The 21,781-nt window shown below is 33.8% G+C and overlaps 2 protein-coding genes across 2 annotated transcripts in view; both read right to left on the bottom strand.

The window, feature by feature from the left end:
* LOC134282806 (ankyrin repeat domain-containing protein 17-like) overlaps positions 1 to 21,781 on the bottom strand; it is a 64,637-nt gene that overhangs the window by 38,808 nt on the left and 4,048 nt on the right. The window contains exon 2 of the mRNA XM_062765196.1: positions 9,168 to 9,661. The gene's annotated coding sequence lies outside the window, so the exon portion shown is untranslated. The remainder of the gene's footprint in view (positions 1 to 9,167; positions 9,662 to 21,781) is intronic.
* LOC134282808 (uncharacterized) lies at positions 9,864 to 13,374 on the bottom strand. Its single transcript, XM_062765199.1, has 5 exons — positions 13,350 to 13,374; positions 12,033 to 13,037; positions 11,360 to 11,945; positions 10,283 to 11,316; positions 9,864 to 10,162 (listed from the first exon to the last, which is right to left on the bottom strand). The coding sequence occupies exons 1-5, from the start codon at positions 13,372 to 13,374 to the stop codon at positions 9,864 to 9,866; spliced, it is 2,949 nt and encodes a 982-aa protein (XP_062621183.1).

Raw genomic sequence — 21,781 nt, 5'->3', positions numbered from 1 at the left:
TTAAATAAAGACATTTTTTGATATCACTTAGAAGTTTTGTTAAGTGTATATGCATAAAGGATTTAAGCAAACATTCAGAATTGTAGTGTTCATCCTTCACAACTGATTCTGACCAGTAGGACATATTGCCTTCCTATATTATGAGCAGTAGGGCATATTGCCTTCATATATTATGAGCAGTAGGGCATATTGCCTTCATATATTATAAGCAGTAGGGCATATTGCCTTCATATTATGAGCAGTAGGGCATATTGCCTTCATATATTATGAGCAGTAGGACATATTGCTCTTCTTATATTATGACCGGTAGGACATATTGCTCTTCTTATATTATGACCGGTAGGACATATTACTCTTTTTATATTATGACCAGTAGGACATATTGCTCTTCTTATATTATGACCGGTACGACATATTGCCTTCATATATTATGACCAGTAGGACATATTGCTCTTCTTATATTATGACCGGTAGGACATATTGCTCTTCTTATATCATGACCGGCACGACACATTGCCTTCATATATTATGACCAGTAGGACATATTGCCCTTCTCATATTCTGACCGGTAAGACATATTGCTATTCTTATATTATGACCGGTAGGACATATTGCTCTTCTTATATTATGACCGGTAGGACATATTGCTCTTCTCATATTATGACCGGTACGACACATTGCCTTCATATATAATTACCAGTAGGACATATTGCGCTTTTTATATTATGACCGGTACGACACATTGCCTTCATATATTATGACCAGTAGGACATATTGCTCTTCTTATATTATGACCGGTACGACACATTGCCTTCATATATTATTACCAGTAGGACATATTGCTCTTTTTATATTATGACCGGTAGGACATATTGCTCTTCTTATATTATGACCGGTAGGACATATTACTCTTTTTATATTATGACCAGTAGGACATATTGCTCTTCTTATATTATGACCGGTACGACATATTGCCTTCATATATTATGACCAGTAGGACATATTGCTCTTCTTATATTATGACCGGTAGGACATATTGCTCTTCTTATATCATGACCGGCACGACACATTGCCTTCATATATTATGACCAGTAGGACATATTGCCCTTCTCATATTCTGACCGGTAAGACATATTGCTATTCTTATATTATGACCGGTAGGACATATTGCTCTTCTTATATTATGACCGGTAGGACATATTGCTCTTCTCATATTATGACCGGTACGACACATTGCCTTCATATATTATTACCAGTAGGACATATTGCGCTTTTTATATTATGACCGGTACGACACATTGCCTTCATATATTATGACCAGTAGGACATATTGCACTTCTTATATTATGACCGGTACGACACATTGCCTTCATATATTATTACCAGTAGGACATATTGCTCTTTTTATATTATGACCGGTAGGACATATTGCTCTTCTTATATTATGACCGGTAGGACATATTGCTCTTCTTATATTATGACCGGTACGACACATTGCCTTCATACATTATGACCAGTAGGACATATTGCTCTTCTTATATTATAACCGGTGCGACATATTGCTCTTCTTATATTATGACCTCTAGGACATATTGCTCTTCTTATATTATGACCGGTACAACACATTGCCTTCATATATTATGACCAGTAGGACATATTGCCCTTCTCATATTCAGACCGGTAAGACATATTGCTATTCTTATATTATGACCGGTAGGACATATTGCTCTTCTTATATTATGACCGGTAGGACATATTGCTCTTCTCATATTATGACCGGTACGACACATTGCCTTCATATATTATTACCAGTAGGATATATTGCGCTTTTTATATTATGACCGGTACGACACATTGCCTTCATATATTATGACCAGTAGGACATATTGCTCTTCTTATATTATGACCGGTACGACACATTGCCTTCATATATTATGACCAGTAGGACATATTGCTCTTCTTATATTATGACCGGTAGGACATATTGCTCTTCTTATATTATGACCGGTACGACACATTGCCTTCATACATTATGACCAGTAGGACATATTGCTCTTCTTATATTATGACCGGTGCGACATATTGCTCTTCTTATATTATGACCGGTAGGACATATTGCTCTTCTTATATTATGACCGGTACAACACATTGCCTTCATATATTATGACCAGTAGGACATATTGACCTTCTCATATTCTGACCCGTAAGATATATTGCCTTTTTATATTTTGACCGGTGCGACATATTGTCTTTCTTATAATCTGACGACCGTTTACGGTAGCTCAGTTTGTAGAGAGCTCGCTTCGTGATCGGTAGGTCGTGAGTTCGTATCTCAAAAATCAGTTGCAACTGCTACTTCGCCATGCACTCGGCACTTTGAAGTGAAAGTTGCGCGTCCTTCGGATGAGACCTTAAAAACCGAGGCCCCGTGTCAGCTGCAGGTGTTGGCACGATATAAAGATTCCTCACTGCTCAATGGCCCCGAGTGCCGAGTAAATGTCAAAATTAGAAGCCCTTCGCCGGTATATGGTGACGTCTCTATATGAGTGAAAAAATCTCGAATGGGACGTAAATCAACAGACAATCAATCTTATATTCTGACCGGTACCGGTGTTGCCTTGTTTTCCAATTGAAGCCGGCATATTTTGTGCGACATTGCCATTCTTTTCAATAGAACTCAAAATATATTCTGACCACTATGATATCATACCTTTTATTCGAATCGTTTGATATTTATCTCTTCATAGAAATTCTATTTCTTTTCTTCTTTTTTTTGCATTGAATATCGTAATGAAAGAAATCTAATAGATACGTCTGTGCTGGTTCTGGTGTCTTACATATACTGTTTGCTAATTCTGTGTATCATAATACATGTATATGTTTAGTATGGCTGTGTTCTTTACTATGCTCAGGTGTAACAATACAAATGTTTAGTAAAAAAACCATCAGTCTCTGGCGAGTAGATGGTCGAAAGGAAGCCTGATAAGTTAGCTCTGGCGACAGAGTGAAGCGAGACTTTTTAGTTTGTTGCTCCCGCTTTTTCTAACAGATTTAGGTGTCGTTTTGGTTCCGCCAGGACTACAGACAACACGTGTGTCGGTAGTAGAATTTTATCTTACCTTAATACTATTTAATTTAAAAGACAAAAATCTTTCTTACCCTCTTTTGAAATAATTATTTATGAAACACGTTCACATAGGAACTTACCCTTGCCGTGTGTGCATAGGACGGGACATTCTATATCATGTTTGAATTCGTTAAAATGCGTCACTTTTAAAAATATTTTTTTAACAAAATGGATTACTCATATTAAGAAAAAGAAATATAATATAAGACTTGGAAGCAAACTTAGAGTCCCTTTCGTAATTCCACGTCTATTTGATAACGTTATCGGAATATGTCTGCTATAGTTACTCGTAGGTCTCAAGGCCTGTCTTTGATTTATATTTTGATCGTTAATAATGACGGATTCCCCGAGTATTTGCGGGGACCATTCATTGCTTTATTTGGAATCGATTCTTTGCAAAACTCTATGCAATATTCCCAAAAATAATTACATGAAGATTAGAATACCGTAAAATGGAAACACGTACAAGTAGGGTTGGAAAGGGTGTGTGTGGGTGGGTGGGAGGAGGGGGCAGAGATCGAGGAACCTAACTAATGAAATGGGGGTTCAAATTGTTCTTACAATTTTTTTTTGGTTAACCCTTTTACTACATCTTATTAATTTTACAATCCCCCAGTAAGAGTATGCTATATCTATAAAATGTACTGCTCAAAGCCATACCTGGCTTGATTAAGAAGGGACCGTCTTTGTGTAGTGGTGCTGGAATCCTTGACCTTCATAATACGAAACAGTTTGTGAGCAAAGAGAAGTAACTCTATTGCGTTTATAAAAACACCTACCATATACTTTTAAGAAGGTTAATTGTTAAAAACAATTAGCTATAATTTCACACATATTTTTGACAGCATCTTGGTACGAATGGACATGGTATCTAATACTTTTAATGTCCAGTACAGCAATATCTGTTTTAAAAAAACACTTTAGAATCTGCGGCGCAACTTTTCGTGGATAGAGTCATTCCTAAGCAACAAATCCCAGCGTCACGCCATGTTGCAGTGGAAGGCAAGGTCTTTATATGCTTTATATGTTTTGCCCGTTGTCTGGCGTAATTTTCAATAGAATTTATAATACATATTTGAAAAAAATATAACATCAATTGAAAGATCAAGGTTCCCTAATTTAGGCCCTTTTCAAATAAGTGATTGAATATTGAAATGACGTGTTCAGAAGGACTATGGTTGCAGGGTTAAGGACATATGCAACGTACCTTATTTACTGATGATTTTCCAGGATATTCTAGATTCAAAACATCATTTATGATCTTAGACAAAAAATCAGCATGCGTTTTTAAACGCAAAACATTGCGATTAATCGCAATAATCATTGCGTTTAAACGCAAAGTACTTTGCGTTTAATCGCAATCTTTTGCGTATAAACGCATCTTTTGCGTTTAAACGCAATGCCTTTGCGATTTAACGCAATAAGTTTTGCGTTTAATCGCAATAATATTGCTTTAATTGCAATAATTTTTTGCGTTTAATCGCAAAAATTTTTGGTGTTTAGATGCAAAGATTATAATAAGTACACTTAGCCGTTTGGTTTTGTGTCTTTTTGAAAATGGTCTCCTAACAACCAAGTTTTTCAAAGCTATTACAGCCCAACACTTTGTGCGCAGCCATAAATCAATTCCTTAAATACCACAGCTAATGAAGGATGCTTCAGTGGTATCATAAATATTAGACATATCAATTTGGAAGAACACATTGGCTAATTTGTTTTCATTTGATTTATATTTTATTTCAAATGATTCCATCTCATAAGTTCTCGTATTCTTGTGTTTACATATTTGCACGCGATCAAAAGAAAGGCTGTAAATATACATAAATACATAATATGTTTATGTACATAATTATACATAAGTCTAAACATTTAATCAGTTGTTTCCTTAAGCCCTTTATACAGGTAAAGGGTTTAAACTTTGTGACCGCAACGTGGAGTTATAGTTTTTCAATCATTATTTCTTTTCGGGTCTTTTATTTCGAAAATTCTATGAAATAGTTTACGTAGCTTTATTAAAGTTTAAAAGTAGAGAAAACAATATAGGAAATGTCATCCGTGTTTGTAAGCAATTGAGCAAAACTTTAACAGGAATATAGATATCTTTACATGCTGAAGCTTGAAATTGTTTCTTTCTAAGGCTTAACAATACACAATTCTCCTCAAAGGTTACTACATATCAGTATGGGGCCACTGCATTCTTCAAAGATCAATAGAAATGATTGCTTTTAAATACAAAGATTATTGCATTTAAATGCAAAAAATTATTGCGTTTAATCGCAATATTATTGCGTTTAATCGCAATGTAATTGCAATTAAACGCAATATTAATGCGACTAAACGCCAAAAAAAATTATTGCAATTAATCGCAATAATTATTGCGAATAAACGCAAAACATTGCGTTTAAACGCAATCCTTTGCAATTAAATGCAAAATGCTTTGCGTTTAAACGCAATGATTATTGAGATAAATCGCAATATTTTGCGTTTAAACGCAATTATTATTGCGATTTAACGCAATGTTTTGCGTTTAAACACAATAATTATTGCGATTAAACGCAATAAAAAATATTTCTTTCTCTGACCTGGCCTCAACGGGCTTCTGTACAAATATAGAGATCAAAAATATTGCACACAGGTCCTTCATTTAGTGGAACTCTTCAACTCCAAGGAAGAATCTAAAAAGGTTCAAACTACGTTGAGTATAACCTTAAGAAGAACATGGATAAGATGGAGGATTGGATGGATGGATATCTAGGCATAGTAAATATTTTGAAATTAAACAGTTTGAAAGCCATATTCGATGTTTATTCAAAGCCTGAGGCTAAAAAAAAAGACCAGAAATCTCTGACAGGACGGTCGCTCTACTGGTTTATTGTTATAACAAAGGAAGACAAGTAAAACATTGATGACAAGTAAACATTGATGACAAGTAAACATTGATGTAACCATCAATTGGTGCCCGGGAAATATATAAGGTGAACAATGGAAATGGATCTTGATCATCAAACCGCTTTGATGTGTGTGAAAAGGCATGCGCCTAATTAATGGCGACGAAAGTTGCGAATATTTTGAAAACTTACAGTCGGATAGAAATCGAACAAAAACAATACTATTTAAAACTTGATCAAAACCTCATGTGAATTTTCGCTGCATTAAATATAAACTGAAGTTAGACACATGCATCACGTGTATTAAAAATGTATTCATTTTTAATTTTAGAATATAAAAGATGAACTATGCACAGAACGTTTTTATGCGAGAAGTAAAATTCTATAGTTCTACAAAAAAGGATCCGTCGTTTTTTTTTTCGATTGTAATGATCAACAACTTTATATATTAAATATGTGAAGCCTATTTATTTTTACAGATTCACTTTATCGAAGTATATATGTTATGTATCTCGTAATTTAGAAAAGGAAAGGACATTTTGATTAACACTCTTTCAATGTTTAGAAAACTTTTCATTCTGAATACTTCTCCCACCCCAATCACCATACACCAACACTTAAACTTAATATATATAGAGCAGCCCGGTCCTCTAGCTAAGCGTGTAATGGTCCTAAATTGTCCAACTCACCATGCAAAAAAAAAAAAACAACAAGTTAGTGCATCCAGGGCTGCAATAAAAGTAGCATTTGAACTAGAAGCAAAACCTCAGACTTAAAAAAATATCATTGGTTTAGTCTTTTCTAGGCAAATATTTACTACAATTAAACAAAAACTGTAGGAGTATCATTTGAAAATATTTCAAAAAATGTATATTTCTAGTAACCATGGCAACACCGTTCTCATCGAAATCAAAAACCGATAATAGAATTAAGTATCTTAGTCTATTCTACTTGTGTGCCAATTATCTTGAAATCAGAGCAAAACTGTGAGAGGAGTGGCATTTTGAAAATATTTCAAAGAAATTTCTATGTATTGTTGCACAGACAGACAACTGGACGGACAACTGACGACTTACCCCTTAATATCGCATAAGCTCTTCGATTATTAGAGCTATAAAAATTAAAAAAAGCTAAACATTACAGTAAGTTTTTTTTATTAACATAATGATGAGAAAAAAATCATTTAAGGAACAGATTAATTGATAACACATGAAACTGAACATTTCTTTAATCGATTACAAATGTCCACTGATTTGATATACAAAATATACATTGAAAACTGTGACAACAGAATTGAACAACATACTGTAAACTTATTACATTAAGCTTTGAATACTTTCCAGCACATTTGGTTGTAAGAAACTCTCGCTTATTCAAGTACACTTGCTTAATGTCTAGTAATTATATTTAAATAAGAACATTAGGACATGAGCTAAATCAAATCAACACCAACTTGTCCCAAATTCAATTTTCGCCAAATATCGCACATGCTGCATATAATACGTTTACAGTTCATGTATTACATATTATGAAGTATATATAAACAGTTATATATAAAACTTTGTAAAAAAAAATTTCACAAAAATCGAAAAAAAAAACTAGATGATCGAAGTATATGTCTGAATATGTACAATGTAACGTTCAGGTTCCATCAAAAAACTTTGCAATATATTGAAAATTAATACTCAAAAACTTCTGTATATGTAACTTAAAGTAAAATGAATGATAAGAATCTCTGTATTTGTTTTTATTATGTGATTAATTAAAAAAATTTATATATAATAACATATATTCTAACTCTTTTAAATATTTTTTCAAAAATTCTTCTTTTTCTATTTCAAAGATGTTTTCGTTTTAATTGTAAACAAATGTAATATTATATTATGCATCACATTTACAAATAAATGAACAATACCTGAAAAGAAAAACCATGAGAGACAATTGAGGACAACGAAAAAGTAATGATAAAGATTAAAGAATAATTGAGCATTCACACAATATTGCAGCAACTCATGATACACACTTCTTTTCAACCAAACAATTGATGCATTACAGCCATAATATAAAATATTGAAGTATGGAATCAAAAAATGGATCCTTCTCTTTATGTCAAGGATGAACAGGTAAAATTTAATTATTTGTAGAGAATGGCAGTTTCCACTCAATGCCATTTGTGACTAAAACTGTCCCAACTTTGCAGAATGATTCAAAATGAGAGTGGATGCACTAACTTGTTTTTTTTTGCATGGTGAATTGGACAATTTAGGAACATTACACGCCTAGCTTGGACTTTCAATAAGGCGTGGCATTCTCGATGTTACCTAATTAGCTTTCTGAAATTTACACAGCGTCTCTTCACTGTTGCAATATGCATATGATAGAAATGCGACAGATGTCAACTGATAAAGTAAATAGCCAATTAAAAGTTCTCTCACGGTACAGAGGTGGGGCATAAGTCGTCTTATCGTTATCAACAACAATTTTAAGTTCCTGATGTTATTAATTTCGTAACCAATAAAAATCTACTGGTATTCGCCATTACGTAGCGCCGAGAAAGTCACGCCGTACTGAAAGTCCAAAGAAAGGGTTAAATCGTTCTATATAATATACAACAACATATACTGAATAAAGACCGACCTTTTTCTGAAGCAAGTTTTAATACTTGTAAATAATAGCAAATCAAAATTTGAAGACACCTTTGAAAGAGAGGGTAGGTAAAACATTGCGTATAATGTCAGGACATATGTTCTTATTTTTATAATTTTTTTAATGTACACTATGCGGAATTACTTTTTTCTAAAGAACATCAACTTTCACATCTCTTTGATTAATCAGCACTATCTTCCTCTCAGCATGTTTTAGGTATTCAAACAAATCTTCGATTTTTAAAACTTATTCAATAATCACCATGTCCTGTCTAGAACCGACACACCCTTTAAGTCTAATATAGACAATTAAACTAAACCCACCATCATTATGACCTTGTCCTGAGTCATCGTTCTCTCTTTTAACTAAATCGCACATTCTTCAATATATGCATCACTTATATGCACACATGAACGATTTCAAAAAAGTATTGCTTATCCTAAACTTACTGAACATTCGTCTTCTTTAACCTTTTACAGACAGACCATGTTAGAATAGCACAGAACCTTACCCTGACAATAACATCAACCCACACATCCAGGGGAATAATATCATCTCTATAAAATCACCCACCAAAAAACTTTGTCCATCAATCATTCTAAACAAAAAATGTTACAGATAAAATGCAAATTTTAAATCATCAATTGATTTTGCAAAAATAACAGTCTCAATTTTATTAAAAACGATTTCCACAGTATATATAATTAGCATACATGAGTTCTAGCAGAATGCATTAAGGAACTCTTGTGAATGTTAATTAGCCCCAGTCTGTAGCAGTTCTTTCAAATATTAAAACTCTAGTAAATCTTCATAACATCTCACCCTCATCCGCTGTTACCAGTGGAGTAAGTATCTGACAAACCTTACTGTTTGATATCAGTCTGCTCCTATAGCAGCTACTCATATCTCCACCCGACATAATGCTGTCAATGAAACATGATACCTATTAAGTTCATTGAGAACAGCTCCTATCCCCGGAAGCTCCTTCACTACACTCGTCCTTTTCATATATATCATCCATTATATGGTTCTTCAGTAGTGTATTAATATCACTCTTTTGATTATAAGGTCCGACATCAATAAGCTCCTTCCTTCACTGCACTCATAGGTCCACTATTACATGCTACTATCAAGTGGTGTAATATACTCACGTTCCTGATATCAGTCACGGTTTCTAGTAGTTCTTTCACTACACTTGTATGTCAGCATTGACAACAGCATAATGGTGTTTTAGACTTATCTTGAAAGTTATCTGCTCCAGCTTCTAGTAACTCATTCACTAAACTCATATGTCCACCCGTACGTGCCGCTGTCAGTGGTGTATCAAATTTACCTGTTTGATTGATATCAGCTCCGGCTTCTATAAGCTCCTTCACTACACTCAAATAACCACCCTTACATGCTGCTCTCAGCGGTGTATCATACGTACCTTTAGGATTGATATCAGCTCCGGCTTCTATAAGCTCCTTCTCTAAACTTATATGGCCACACTCACATGCTGCTGTCAAGGGTGTTTTATACTTAGCTTGTTGGTTGATACCAGCTCCGGCTTCTATAAGCTCCTTCACTACACTCATATGTCCACCTTCACATGCTGCTGTCAGTGGTGTATGAAACGTACCTTTAGGATTGATATCAGCTCCGGCTTCTATAAGCTCCTTCACTACACTCAAATAACCACCCTTACATGCTGCTCTCAGCGGTGTATCATACGTACCTTTAGGATTGATATCAGCTCTTGTTTCTATAAGCTCCTTCACTACACTCATATAACCACCTTTAGATGCTTCAGTCAGCGGTGTATGAAACATACCTTTAGGATTGATATCAGCTCCGGCTTCTATAAGCTCCTTCACTACACTCATATGTCCACCCTGATATGCTGCTGTCAGCGGTGTATCAAACGTACCTTTAGGATTGATATCAGCTCCGGCTTCTATAAGCTCCTTCACTAAACTTATATGGCCACCTTCACATGCTGCTGTCAGCGGTTTATCAATCATACCTTTAGGATTGATATCAGCTCCGGCTTCTATAAGCTCCTTCACTACACTCATATGTCCTCCCTTAGATGCTGCTGTCAGTGGTGTATCATACCTACCTTGTAGATTAATATCAGCTCCAGCTTCTATAAGCTCCTTCACTACACTCGTATGTCCACCCTTACATGCTGTTGTAAATGGTGTACCAAACTCACTTTTTTGATTGATATCAGCTCCGGCTTCTATAAGCTCCTTCACTAAACTTATATGGCCACCCTTACATGCTGCTGTCAATGGTGTATCAAACTCACCTTTTGGATTGATATCAGCTCCAGCTTCTATAAGCTCCTTCACTACACTCAGATGTCCACCTTCACATGCTGCTGTCAGTGGTGTATGATACGTACCTTTAGGATTGATATCAGCTCCGGCTTCTATAAGCTCCTTCACTACACTCATATATCCACCCTCACATGCTGCTGTCAATGGTGTATCATACTTACCTTGTTGATTGATACCAGCTCCGGCTTCTATAAGCTCCTTCATTACACTCATATGTCCACCTCTACATGCTGCTGTCAGTGGTGTATCGTTAAACAAATATTGGATGTTTTTGTTTGTCATTTTTATATCGACATACTTGATTAATATTCTTACAGTGTCTAAATCACCACTATAACAACCCAATAAAAAAGCGGTCATGTTCAAAAACAGACTGACTATTTTCCTGTTTTTGATTTGTTGCATCACAAATGAAGTTTGATAAAGATAATTTGACTGTTGCAATACTTTTTTCAATGTTATTTTCCCCTTTTTTTGCTTCATATTTTAACCTGGGGCTAAAGGAACGCCAAAATAGTTCAGTCTCTGTTTCTTTGTTTAATTCAGTTTGTTTTAAAATATATTGTAAGATCTTATTGTGTCCGTAGTAAACCACCCAACTGATAACCCTCACACTGTATGTTGTTTCTCTATAATGTTTTTTCTCATTCACCAACACCTCCTGTCTGTGCCATTCCCTGCTCCTCTCATCCCTCTTCTCAATCTCCTCCCTCACACGTTTTCCTTTACTCACTACCTTAGACACATCTTTCTGTTCTGACAGAAATAAAGACTTCAACTCTATGTACGACTTTGTCTCTAACACCTCAATAAAAACCTGACAAACTCTTGGGTGTTTCAAAACATCATTCATAAAAACATCATGCAGCTCCATATTTTCTATATCTCTGTACAAACGCTCCGCTAACATAAAGTACTGATCCTCTCTTAACCTTATGCAGAGATCAAATGAGTCCTGGACTGTTTCACTGCTTGAAGTTTCCTGCTCCTCAACACTAAATTTTTCATTATCATCGTGCTTATTGTCAATCTCTGATTCTTTTTTACATTCTTGTATTTTCAATTTACTAGCAATGTAACTACTGCTGATATATTTTATAAACAATTCTGGAAACTGAGAACCAAAATGATATGCAAGAATTTCAAACACAGAGTCGTGAATAAATGTATACTCAGCACCACAGAGTTTCGTATATGTACCCTCCATCACTCCCAACGCTTCTTCAAATTTATATGCATCAGTGTCTTTTTCAATTTTACATTTTTCTGATACTTTCGATTTCATTTCGCAAAAATCACCATTTCCTGTGTTTTTCAATGTTTCTTGTGATAGTTTATTGTCATTTAACATGCACAAAACCAATGTAGCATAGCATAATCTATTTCGCCCTTGCATTTCATCAAATTGACTTAAAATACATCCGGCTGGACAGGTAAAGACCCTTTCAACATTTTTTCTAAATTTCTCCTCTTTTGAATATAGTTTACACAGCAGAGGAAACATATCCAATGTGTCCCCCAGTAATGCAGGAGTCAACAACTCTCTATCTATGCCGTGTTTCTGAAGGATCGCTTTCTTATCTTCATCGTTCAATATATTTTCGGAAATATGCATCTTAATTGTGTTATTTTCATTTGAGAAAAATGATTTGTAACATTCATTAAACACGGCTTCCCTACATGACATTAATACCTTTGAATTTCTATTGGACGGATTTGAAATTCTTTTTTCATAGTCTGTCAATGTCTCTAACTTTTGTTTTTGCAGACCTAAAACACCTACCACATCATTAATGACAAAAACCTGTGGATAACGAGAGTCAGAATAATCTTCAATCTTCCTGATGTCTATAATAGGTACAACCTTATACTCTTCCTTCAGGAGTATCAGGGCTATGTGATGAATCGTTGCTGATTTCCCAGATCCTGGGACACCAACAAATGTCATATAAGGTTGTTTTCTGACTTGATCCAACATTGCAGGGAAGCCGTGGCTTTCACTGTAAACCTCATCCTCCTCTTTCCATCGTTTGAACTCTTTTTCAAAAATATCTAAAATGAATTGTTATATCGAGTTTATGTCATAAATGTTTCATCTTGTTAGTAATGTAATTACCCGGATTTCAGAGTAATTAATAGCCATTCTCTGTAACCACTTAAACTTCGTTGCCACGCATGGTCACCGATTTTTATGAAACTTCACCCATGCTTAGTACTTGACACCAGAAAGAAATATCAAACAAAATTGCCTTGCTATGTGTCTCGGTTGCCATGGAAACAGCCGGAAAAGTTTGAAAAATCGAGATTTACAGCCACTTTAAATCTTGACTGTGGCTTGATAAAAGCTAGAAAAGGCAAACAAACCATTCTCACAAAGACATGACACCATGATGTCAGTTATACTGTAAAGAAACTGTTTAGAATACATCTCTAAGTAAATGGTAACCAAGGGTACTTTTGGAATATATTTAAAATGCTGAAAAAACACTCTGTATTCACTTATGGTAGGTATTACATGCTCAAACTCAATGAACAACTTAAGAAAAACAATGAAAATATTTTACCTTAAGTATAGGTTGCCATGGTAACACAGTGTAACCATGCAAAACCAGTAACTAAGATTGGGTTATTGCTACTGTTTTGAGGAAAAACATAAAAAATTCAAGACTGGCAAATATGCATCCTTAGAACCTTGCAACACCGAAATCATAAGAAAAATTGGGTATAATTGCTACTTAGCAGTGTTACCATGGAAACAAAGTACTACTGCTTATAAGTGAATTATTTTTCGCTGTATTAAGAATTAAATTGTCATTTAATCCAGAAACAAATTAAAGGACTCAGTTTGAATAGTACTTATCTATTAGAACTGAAGTTGAATATCATATATTGATAAAATTTGATACATAAAACAACACTGTTGCTATGGTAACCAAGAAGGGAAAATTTTCGATTTTGTGAATTTTATATCAATATTAAACCCTGTGTACCAACTTCGTGCCTCCACTTAGAGATGATAGTGAAAATTTAAGTCAAGTTAGCTGTTAATAAACATCAATCGTAAAAGTTTTGGGAATCTACATTTAAAGGTACGTATCCAAGGAAAGAAAATATTTTTCAGGTTTTTAAGCATATATTTTCTGCTTATTTCCATAGGAACGCTCTATCTAAAGAATCTAATCTGAATTTCTTTTCAAATTGGAAAACTTGGAACCCACCAACATCTTATAAAATTGATCATAAGTTATGAGGAAATGTGCTTTTTTAAAATATAAGATCAGATTTAAACATACAGAATGTTACTTTGAAGGCTCTTTGTGATATAAAAACCAAAATGAAATATCATATTCTGTTCTTGGTATATGTTTCAAGGCTCTTTTTTTCTATTATTTGGTCACATTTCATCCTATAATTGCTTTTTATTTTCATGTGTATGACTTTAAAAGATTTAATGAAGTTTTTTTTACTTTTGAATACTTTGTTACCATAGTAACGTTAAAAGAGTTGATTTACCAGACATGTTTATCATGCATTTGAGACATCTGACCTTCAACTTTTGGATACAGTCATTGCCAATGGTTTGCTTTGCCGCAGATGTTAAATGTGGAGCTCTAAACATGTTATAAACTGCTATTTTTCGAACTTTCAGACATGTTGCCATGGTAACAATAACACATAGCAACCAATTTTTGCCTGATTTTAGTTTAGGGTATCAATGACTTTTATCATAGAGAGTTTGGAGAAATTCTGAGACTATGCGTGCCACAGTTCCTATATAAAAGTTCAAATCATTACAGAGAATAGCTCTTAATAAATAAGCAGATACCTAATAAAGTATGGTGTACGAGCGTTGTCTCATAAAATCGTGGACAAAGCATTTTTCTCGAAAAATAATGGACGTAATAAGCTGAAATTTTCTGTGAATGTATATTTATCATATTTAAGTTAATTATAATGTTTTGGATAAAATATTCCTAAAAATATAGATTTTATAGTGCTCCAATGTGCACAGGGTAAGGCCCTACGGCGCACGGTCAAAAAACGAAGGTTTTATAAGAGAATAGAGGAGTATTGATTTGAAACAAAAGATTTAAATAGATGAGATAAGGGTTAAAATTAGCCGTATTTCATTCCTTAATTTATTTTATTGTCTTCTTAAAATTTTCAATGCATTTGGTCAAATTTTGACAGTTTCCTGAGTATTTGAAAAGGGAAAGTGGTAAACAGAACACACGAAAAATGGTGACGTTTGGTGACGTTATGGCGCACCGGAGATCAGTTTGCTATGATTCAGATGGTGTAATAGCGCCGTATAAAACTTAAAATGAATACAGAAGAAAAAAAATCCCCCCAAATTGCCAAATTTTTAATATATAAATGAAATGGGAGTTTTCTGAGTAAAGTCTTTCTAGACCGATTCTCAAGGTAGTACAAGACTTACAGATAAACTACAATTGTAATAGCTAAAGACGCTGTCAATGTTGACCGCGTCAATATAAGATTGTCTATTAGTTAAATGATGTTGGAATATTGTCCTTATCTTACTTATAAATCTTCAGAAGATCGTACTTTTGTAACAGATTGGTTCCTCAATTGTTTATGGAGACTTACAAATGTGCTTCAAATGAAATTTCGAAAATTAAGTGGGACTTATCCAACTTTATTTTTAGTGAAAAGATGAAACTTAAGGCATCTGACACTGTTTTAGGCATTTTGACGTTATCATCCGTGCGCCGTAAGGCGATAGAAAACATAACATAAAATCTCATAATTCGTTTATTTATGAATATATCTATTTGAAATTTGCTATGTTTATCCAAAAGATGTGTACTATAAAGTAGTGAAAATTTCAGAATGCAGTGATGATTATTATTCACGCGAGACATCTTGTCTATGATTTTACCGGACAACCACCGTACATGCTTGTGGTTATAAGAAAGATAAGTTTGCAGGATTGAATTTGAAGAATTGTTGCAATTTAAGGATATTCTGTAGAAATTTAAAAGTTTCTAGATTTGAAAATCAATTATAATTAAACCATAGATTACACTGTAACCCAACTTTTTAAAACTTTCTAATTTTAATTGGTAAAGCCGATTTACGTATTGAAAACATATTTTCATTTTCCCCTGCTTTCACCTAAATTATGTTTCTAAAAAATCGATCTGAACTTTTATATATCTTTTTAAATGTTTATTTATTGTGAATCCATTGCTGTATAATTCATAACATGAATAAAATAATTGGGTTCCTGAAAGTTAAATTTTAAAATCTGAAATGCATTTCTCGTTCAGTTTATAAGTGCTTTGTATTGAAACTTATAATAAGAAACAAGATTGTGCTGAAGATAACACAAACAGTTATCAACATTCAATTTAAGCAAAAGAGGTAAATAAGGTACACTACATTTTATAATAAAATTAATTTATCCCACCTCTGATCTGATTCCACCTCTAATCTGATCTGATGTTTGCTTTCCTCTTATTTTGTATTGTTTTATAGACTTTGAGATTGAACACTGTTCGTTATCTCAATTTTATCCTTCTTGCAGCAAAATTCTTTTTTCTTGAGTTTTCCTAATTGATTAAAATTACATATTTTTGGGACATTTTTTATATTTAAACTTTTCAAACCAGCAACAAATAATGTTTGTTGTTTAATGTCTTTCCCGAGAATTCTTCGCTCATTTGGAGACACCACAATTTGTCGGTGTTGGGATGCAAAATAATTCTTTTACAAATTTACATATACGAGAGCACCGGTCACGGTAGCCTAGTTGTAGAGCATTAGCCTGGGTTCGATTCTCGTTCGCGGCGCCGCGTCATACCTTAGACGTAAACAAAGGTGGTGACTTCCTTCGCCAAGCTCTTGGCACTAGAAGTGAAAGTCACGGGTATTTCGATATGACCTTACAAATAGTGATAGGAATCGGTAAGAATTTCATAATCGATGATTGGATTACTCTAACTAACTAATTATCGATTATAATCGGATATGTAAAAAGTATATCAATTTAAACAAGTAAATGGTAAGAATAGGTAAATGACCACCTTCTGTGGTGATCCAGCTGGTCCTTTGTTCCTTTTATAGAACCAAACGTATGCCCATGCCCAGAAACATGCTTTGTTATCCGGGTAGAAATACAAAAGTTTGTTTATTTCCACCATTATCTTACACAAATAAGTCAAAAGCAATGCTGTGGATGGAAAATTAGGGTTAAAAACTATTATGCTTGTAAAATAAAATAATAAACCGATTAATCAGAATTTTGAAAATGCAATCGATTGCTTGGATTATGTCAGCAATCGACTGATTTTCGATTATAATCGATGATTGGAACACCACTACTTACAAACGTAGGTACCGTGTCACGATAAAGAACATTCACTGCTCAATTGCCCTGAGTGCCCAGTATAAGTCTAGTCTGCATTATCCAGACATATGCGTTTACCTCCACAAACTGTTTGTGGAGGTAAACGCAAACGTCTGGATGATGCAGACTAAATAGAGATCTAAATTTGAAGCACTTTACCGGCGTACGGTGACATCTCCATATGACTGAAAAATTCTTGAGAGGGACGTTAAACAATATACAATCAATCAATATACAAGAGCAAAAAAGGTAGATTTTATAATTTCTTATCTCTTGCAATTCTGTAGGAAAGGAATATATGAATTCTTCTTATTATGTATTTTAGAAAGTCCTTCAAGATGTATTGATGCTAAAATGTTTTAAATTCAAAATCAAATTAAAATTCTGAATCAATTTATTACAATTTGTCATTCCCATTGCCACCATGTGAATATAAACCAGAATGTACATACACTATGTTGTTTTAATTGAAACAAGTCAAGATTAATTAATTTTTGTAAAATGTTTTTAGCATAAAGGTCACAGTCAAGGTAACAAGGTCATTGACCTTGATGTCATTTGAAAGAGTTTAAAAGTGGAGTATGCATATTAAATGTGAAGTCTTAACTGTTCATGGTTCAAAAGTGACGGCGAAGGTTAAAGTTTGCAGATAAACAGACAAACAGCTAGACAGACTAACAGACAGATAGATAGGAAAAAACAGTATACTCCTTGGATCTTTCAATCCAGGCGCATTAAAACAATCTGCTTTATTGTTATTTTCTTCCTGGGTTAAACGTTTGGTTTGATATCTGAAATAAAAATTCAATGTCTAACATTATTATTAAATACTTAAAGGGACATGAACACAGTTTAGGCGAAAAAATTAGCGATCATATTGCCAGATGCTAATTACCAACCATCATCGGATACATCAACGAGCAAGTTATATTTTGCTATAAATCGCTGTACCTAACAATGTATTCAATGTCACGTTTAGATTATGTAATCGATATTAAGTTAAATGCTTATTATTAAACAGATTTATGAATAAACCACATGTTCTAAATAGTATTGTTTATTCTGTAAGATATTTTCACTATGTAACTCTATATTGACGAATAGTGGATAATTGAAATATCTATCTACCCGAAAGATATCGACCTTCTATATGGGCAGTCTTTTAATTTGCAAAGAATTTTAAGGAAAATTCTTGGGCATGTAAATATATCTTTGACAACATCTTAATACGAATACAAATCGACATGGTGTCTGATACTTTGAGTGTCTAGTACAGCAATCTCTGTCGGGATACCAGTAGATTAGAAGATTAACAAGTCAATTAAAACAATGTATGAGGTGAAGATAACGAGCAGAGAATGATCTAAAAAATTATAAACAAAAATGTGAAGAGGGCATAAACATGGAGCCTCGAAATTTCAGAGGTGGGATCAGGTGCCAAGGAGGAGTAAACATTCCCTGTTGACCGGCCACACACTCTGTGAGGTTTACCGGTATCTATTGATCAGGTAGACGTAACATTCGTAGTCTATTTCAGTACATAAAACAAAAGCCTAACAATTGGTATTAAACAAGTCAGACAAAATACGACCCAGTGATAGTTATATTTGCTTGTATATTTGTTTAAATATTTTGTTCTCGATATATCTTAATTTCAAATTGAGGTCAAGTGTTAACTTTTCTCCTTCTCATGTACAAACTTAAGTTGTGAAATAAATTTTGCTTTATATCAATAAAACACAGGTCTTCTAATAATAGGGCACAAATGGAATATACATGTATTCCGACAATAAATGTTAGAAGACCTTGTCTCAAAAATTAAACAGAATCTCAGACATCTTTAGCATTTTTATATCCTAATTAAAAAAAGAAGGGATGTTTGATTTACAAGGACAATGAAATGCAGATCATGGACATCAGGAAGAAAACAAATCTCAGAACAGCTCTAAAAAACAATTATCAATTTTTGAAAAACCCCGTGTGCAGTAAGAAAAGGACAGATTCTTTAGAATAAGTGTCGACACCAACACAGGGTCACACAGCAAATTTACCACCATTGTGAAACGGAGTCAGTAGCTGGTAAAAACCCCTTTGTTGGCCAAACAAGCCCGGATTCGGGAAGGCATACTCCTAATGAGACTTCCGAGGTCACTTTGGGGGAAGGTTATTCCATTCCTGTTGCAGTGCTGCAGCGTGTTCTTGGACATTGGCAGGTCCAGACATGTTCAAGAAATGCTCGATGGGGGAAAGGTCCGGACTGAGTGCGGGCCATGGTAATGTGTTAATATTCTGTTGTAGGAGAAAATCTGTAACGATCCTGGCATGGGACATTTGACATTGTTATACCTTTAAAAATTTGTTTTTATACAAATCTATACGAAAAAAGTCTAACATTTCTAACGTTTTGGTGAGCAGGCATAAAAAAAATTTGATGTTTGACCATTGAGTGAGATGTTGGACCGCTTACGTCATAGAATGGGTGGAGCTTAACCTCATTTTCATTCATTGGAGTTTGAAGCAGAGCAGAATTTGTTCAAAACACTTGCTGTGACCATCACCTCGACATTAAGATAGATTGATTACGTATTGTCAATTCTCATGTCGACATGATATGTCCCGGTGAGCTTGAAATCTAAGATATTAAAGAATATGACACATCTGTTTTATATTTGGAAATTTTACTAGAAAAAAGATGTAAATGGTAATCTAACAACCAAACTCTAAGATAAACATGATGACTTTAACTTTTCTATCGTCATCTCCCTTACTTATGCAGCAATATTGTATGCGGAGTTTATATATCTCGATCAGTTGGTTCGATACGGAAGAGCATGTTCTACGTAAGAACAATTTATAAAACGAGGTAAGATATTGACAAACAAATTAATGAAGCAAGAATATCAGCAATCTCGTTTAAAATCATTTCATAAGTTCTATGGTCGATACAATGACCTTGTCAATAATAACAATCTATCAATAATTCAAATACTGACTTTTTTTTTTTATCAAACACTGATTTTTCACCGGATTTTTTTCCCGAACATAACAGGTAGTGCACGGCGGATGTGGCCGGTCGGCAGGAGATGTTCACTCCTCCATGGCACCTGATCCCCCTTTAATGCTTTAAAGGTCTGTGTTTGCTTTCCTCCTATTTTGTTATGTTTAATGGACTTTTGAGCTCGAATACTGTTTGTTATCTCCACATATTTCATCCACTCTGACGAACTGTCAAGGTCTTTTTATGTTGGTCCGTTGTCTAGCGTTATTTTTAATAGAATTCATAATATTACTACATATTAAAATAAAGATATGACTCTATTTGAAAGATCAGGATCCCCTTATTTTGGCCCTTTTAGAATAAGTGATTTAATGTTCTCATTAATAAATGTTTTACATCAGCAGAAATAACGTGTTCAGAAAGATTATAGTTGTAGGATGAAGAAGAACATGAACAGTTGGAAAATTATATTTCATATTTTCGATATAGAGGCACTGTTATTTTTTAATTAACATTTTTGGAAGCGATATTCGATGCTTATTTGTAAGTTTTAGTCTTCAGCCGAAAAAAAAGAACAGAAGACTCTGAGGAGATTGTTGCTCTACCGGTTTATTCTCATAACGAAGGGAGAGAAGTAGCATTTGAACTTAAATCTTTTCAATAGAAAGAAATCAAGCTTTAAAAAATTATCATTGATGTAGATTTTTTCTTGGCAAAGATTTATTGCCATCAAATGAAAACTGTAGGACGAGTAGCATCAAAGAAATATCATTTTTTTAGTAACCATGGCAACAAGGTCCAGCGAAATAAAAAAAAAACAATAAATAGATTTTTGTAATTTAGTCTAGTCTAATTGTCTGATAATTATTTTAAAATCAGACTAAAACTTTGGGAGGAGTAGCATTTTGAAAATATTTCTATTATATTGTTCACAGACGGACAGACAACTAACTAGACAGACAGACGATGGGCACCTTACTATTGCATAAGCTATTCGACTATAAGAACAGCAAAAAAAAATTAAAGAAGCTGAACATTACAGTAAGTTTATTTCCTAGATGAGAAGAGAATTAATTGAAGGGACAAATAAATTGAATATTACTTGAAACTAAACATTAATCAATTACAATTGTCCATTTATTTGATATACACAATATCCATTGAAAACTGTAACAAATGAATTCAACATATTACATACCATGAGGTATCTATATACGTACAGTTATATATAACAAATTCAAAACATTTTGACAAAAGTTGAAGCACACTAGATGATCTAAATATATGTCTGATTATACAATGACTCGGCCAGGTTTCAATAAGAAAATTTTGCATTAGACTAAAAAATAATGCTAAAAAATGGTGTATATATGTTAAAGTAAAATAAATGATAAACATCTTTGTAATTACTAGTACTTTTATTAT

Source organism: Saccostrea cucullata, unplaced genomic scaffold (genome assembly GCF_032062105.1).
Source record: "Saccostrea cucullata isolate Sc308-1 unplaced genomic scaffold, CSIRO_AGI_Scuc_v1 ctg1157, whole genome shotgun sequence".
NCBI lineage: Eukaryota > Metazoa > Mollusca > Bivalvia > Ostreida > Ostreidae > Saccostrea > Saccostrea cuccullata.
The sequence above is the reverse complement of the archived record's forward strand: the minus strand, read 5'-3'. Positions and strand labels throughout refer to the sequence as shown.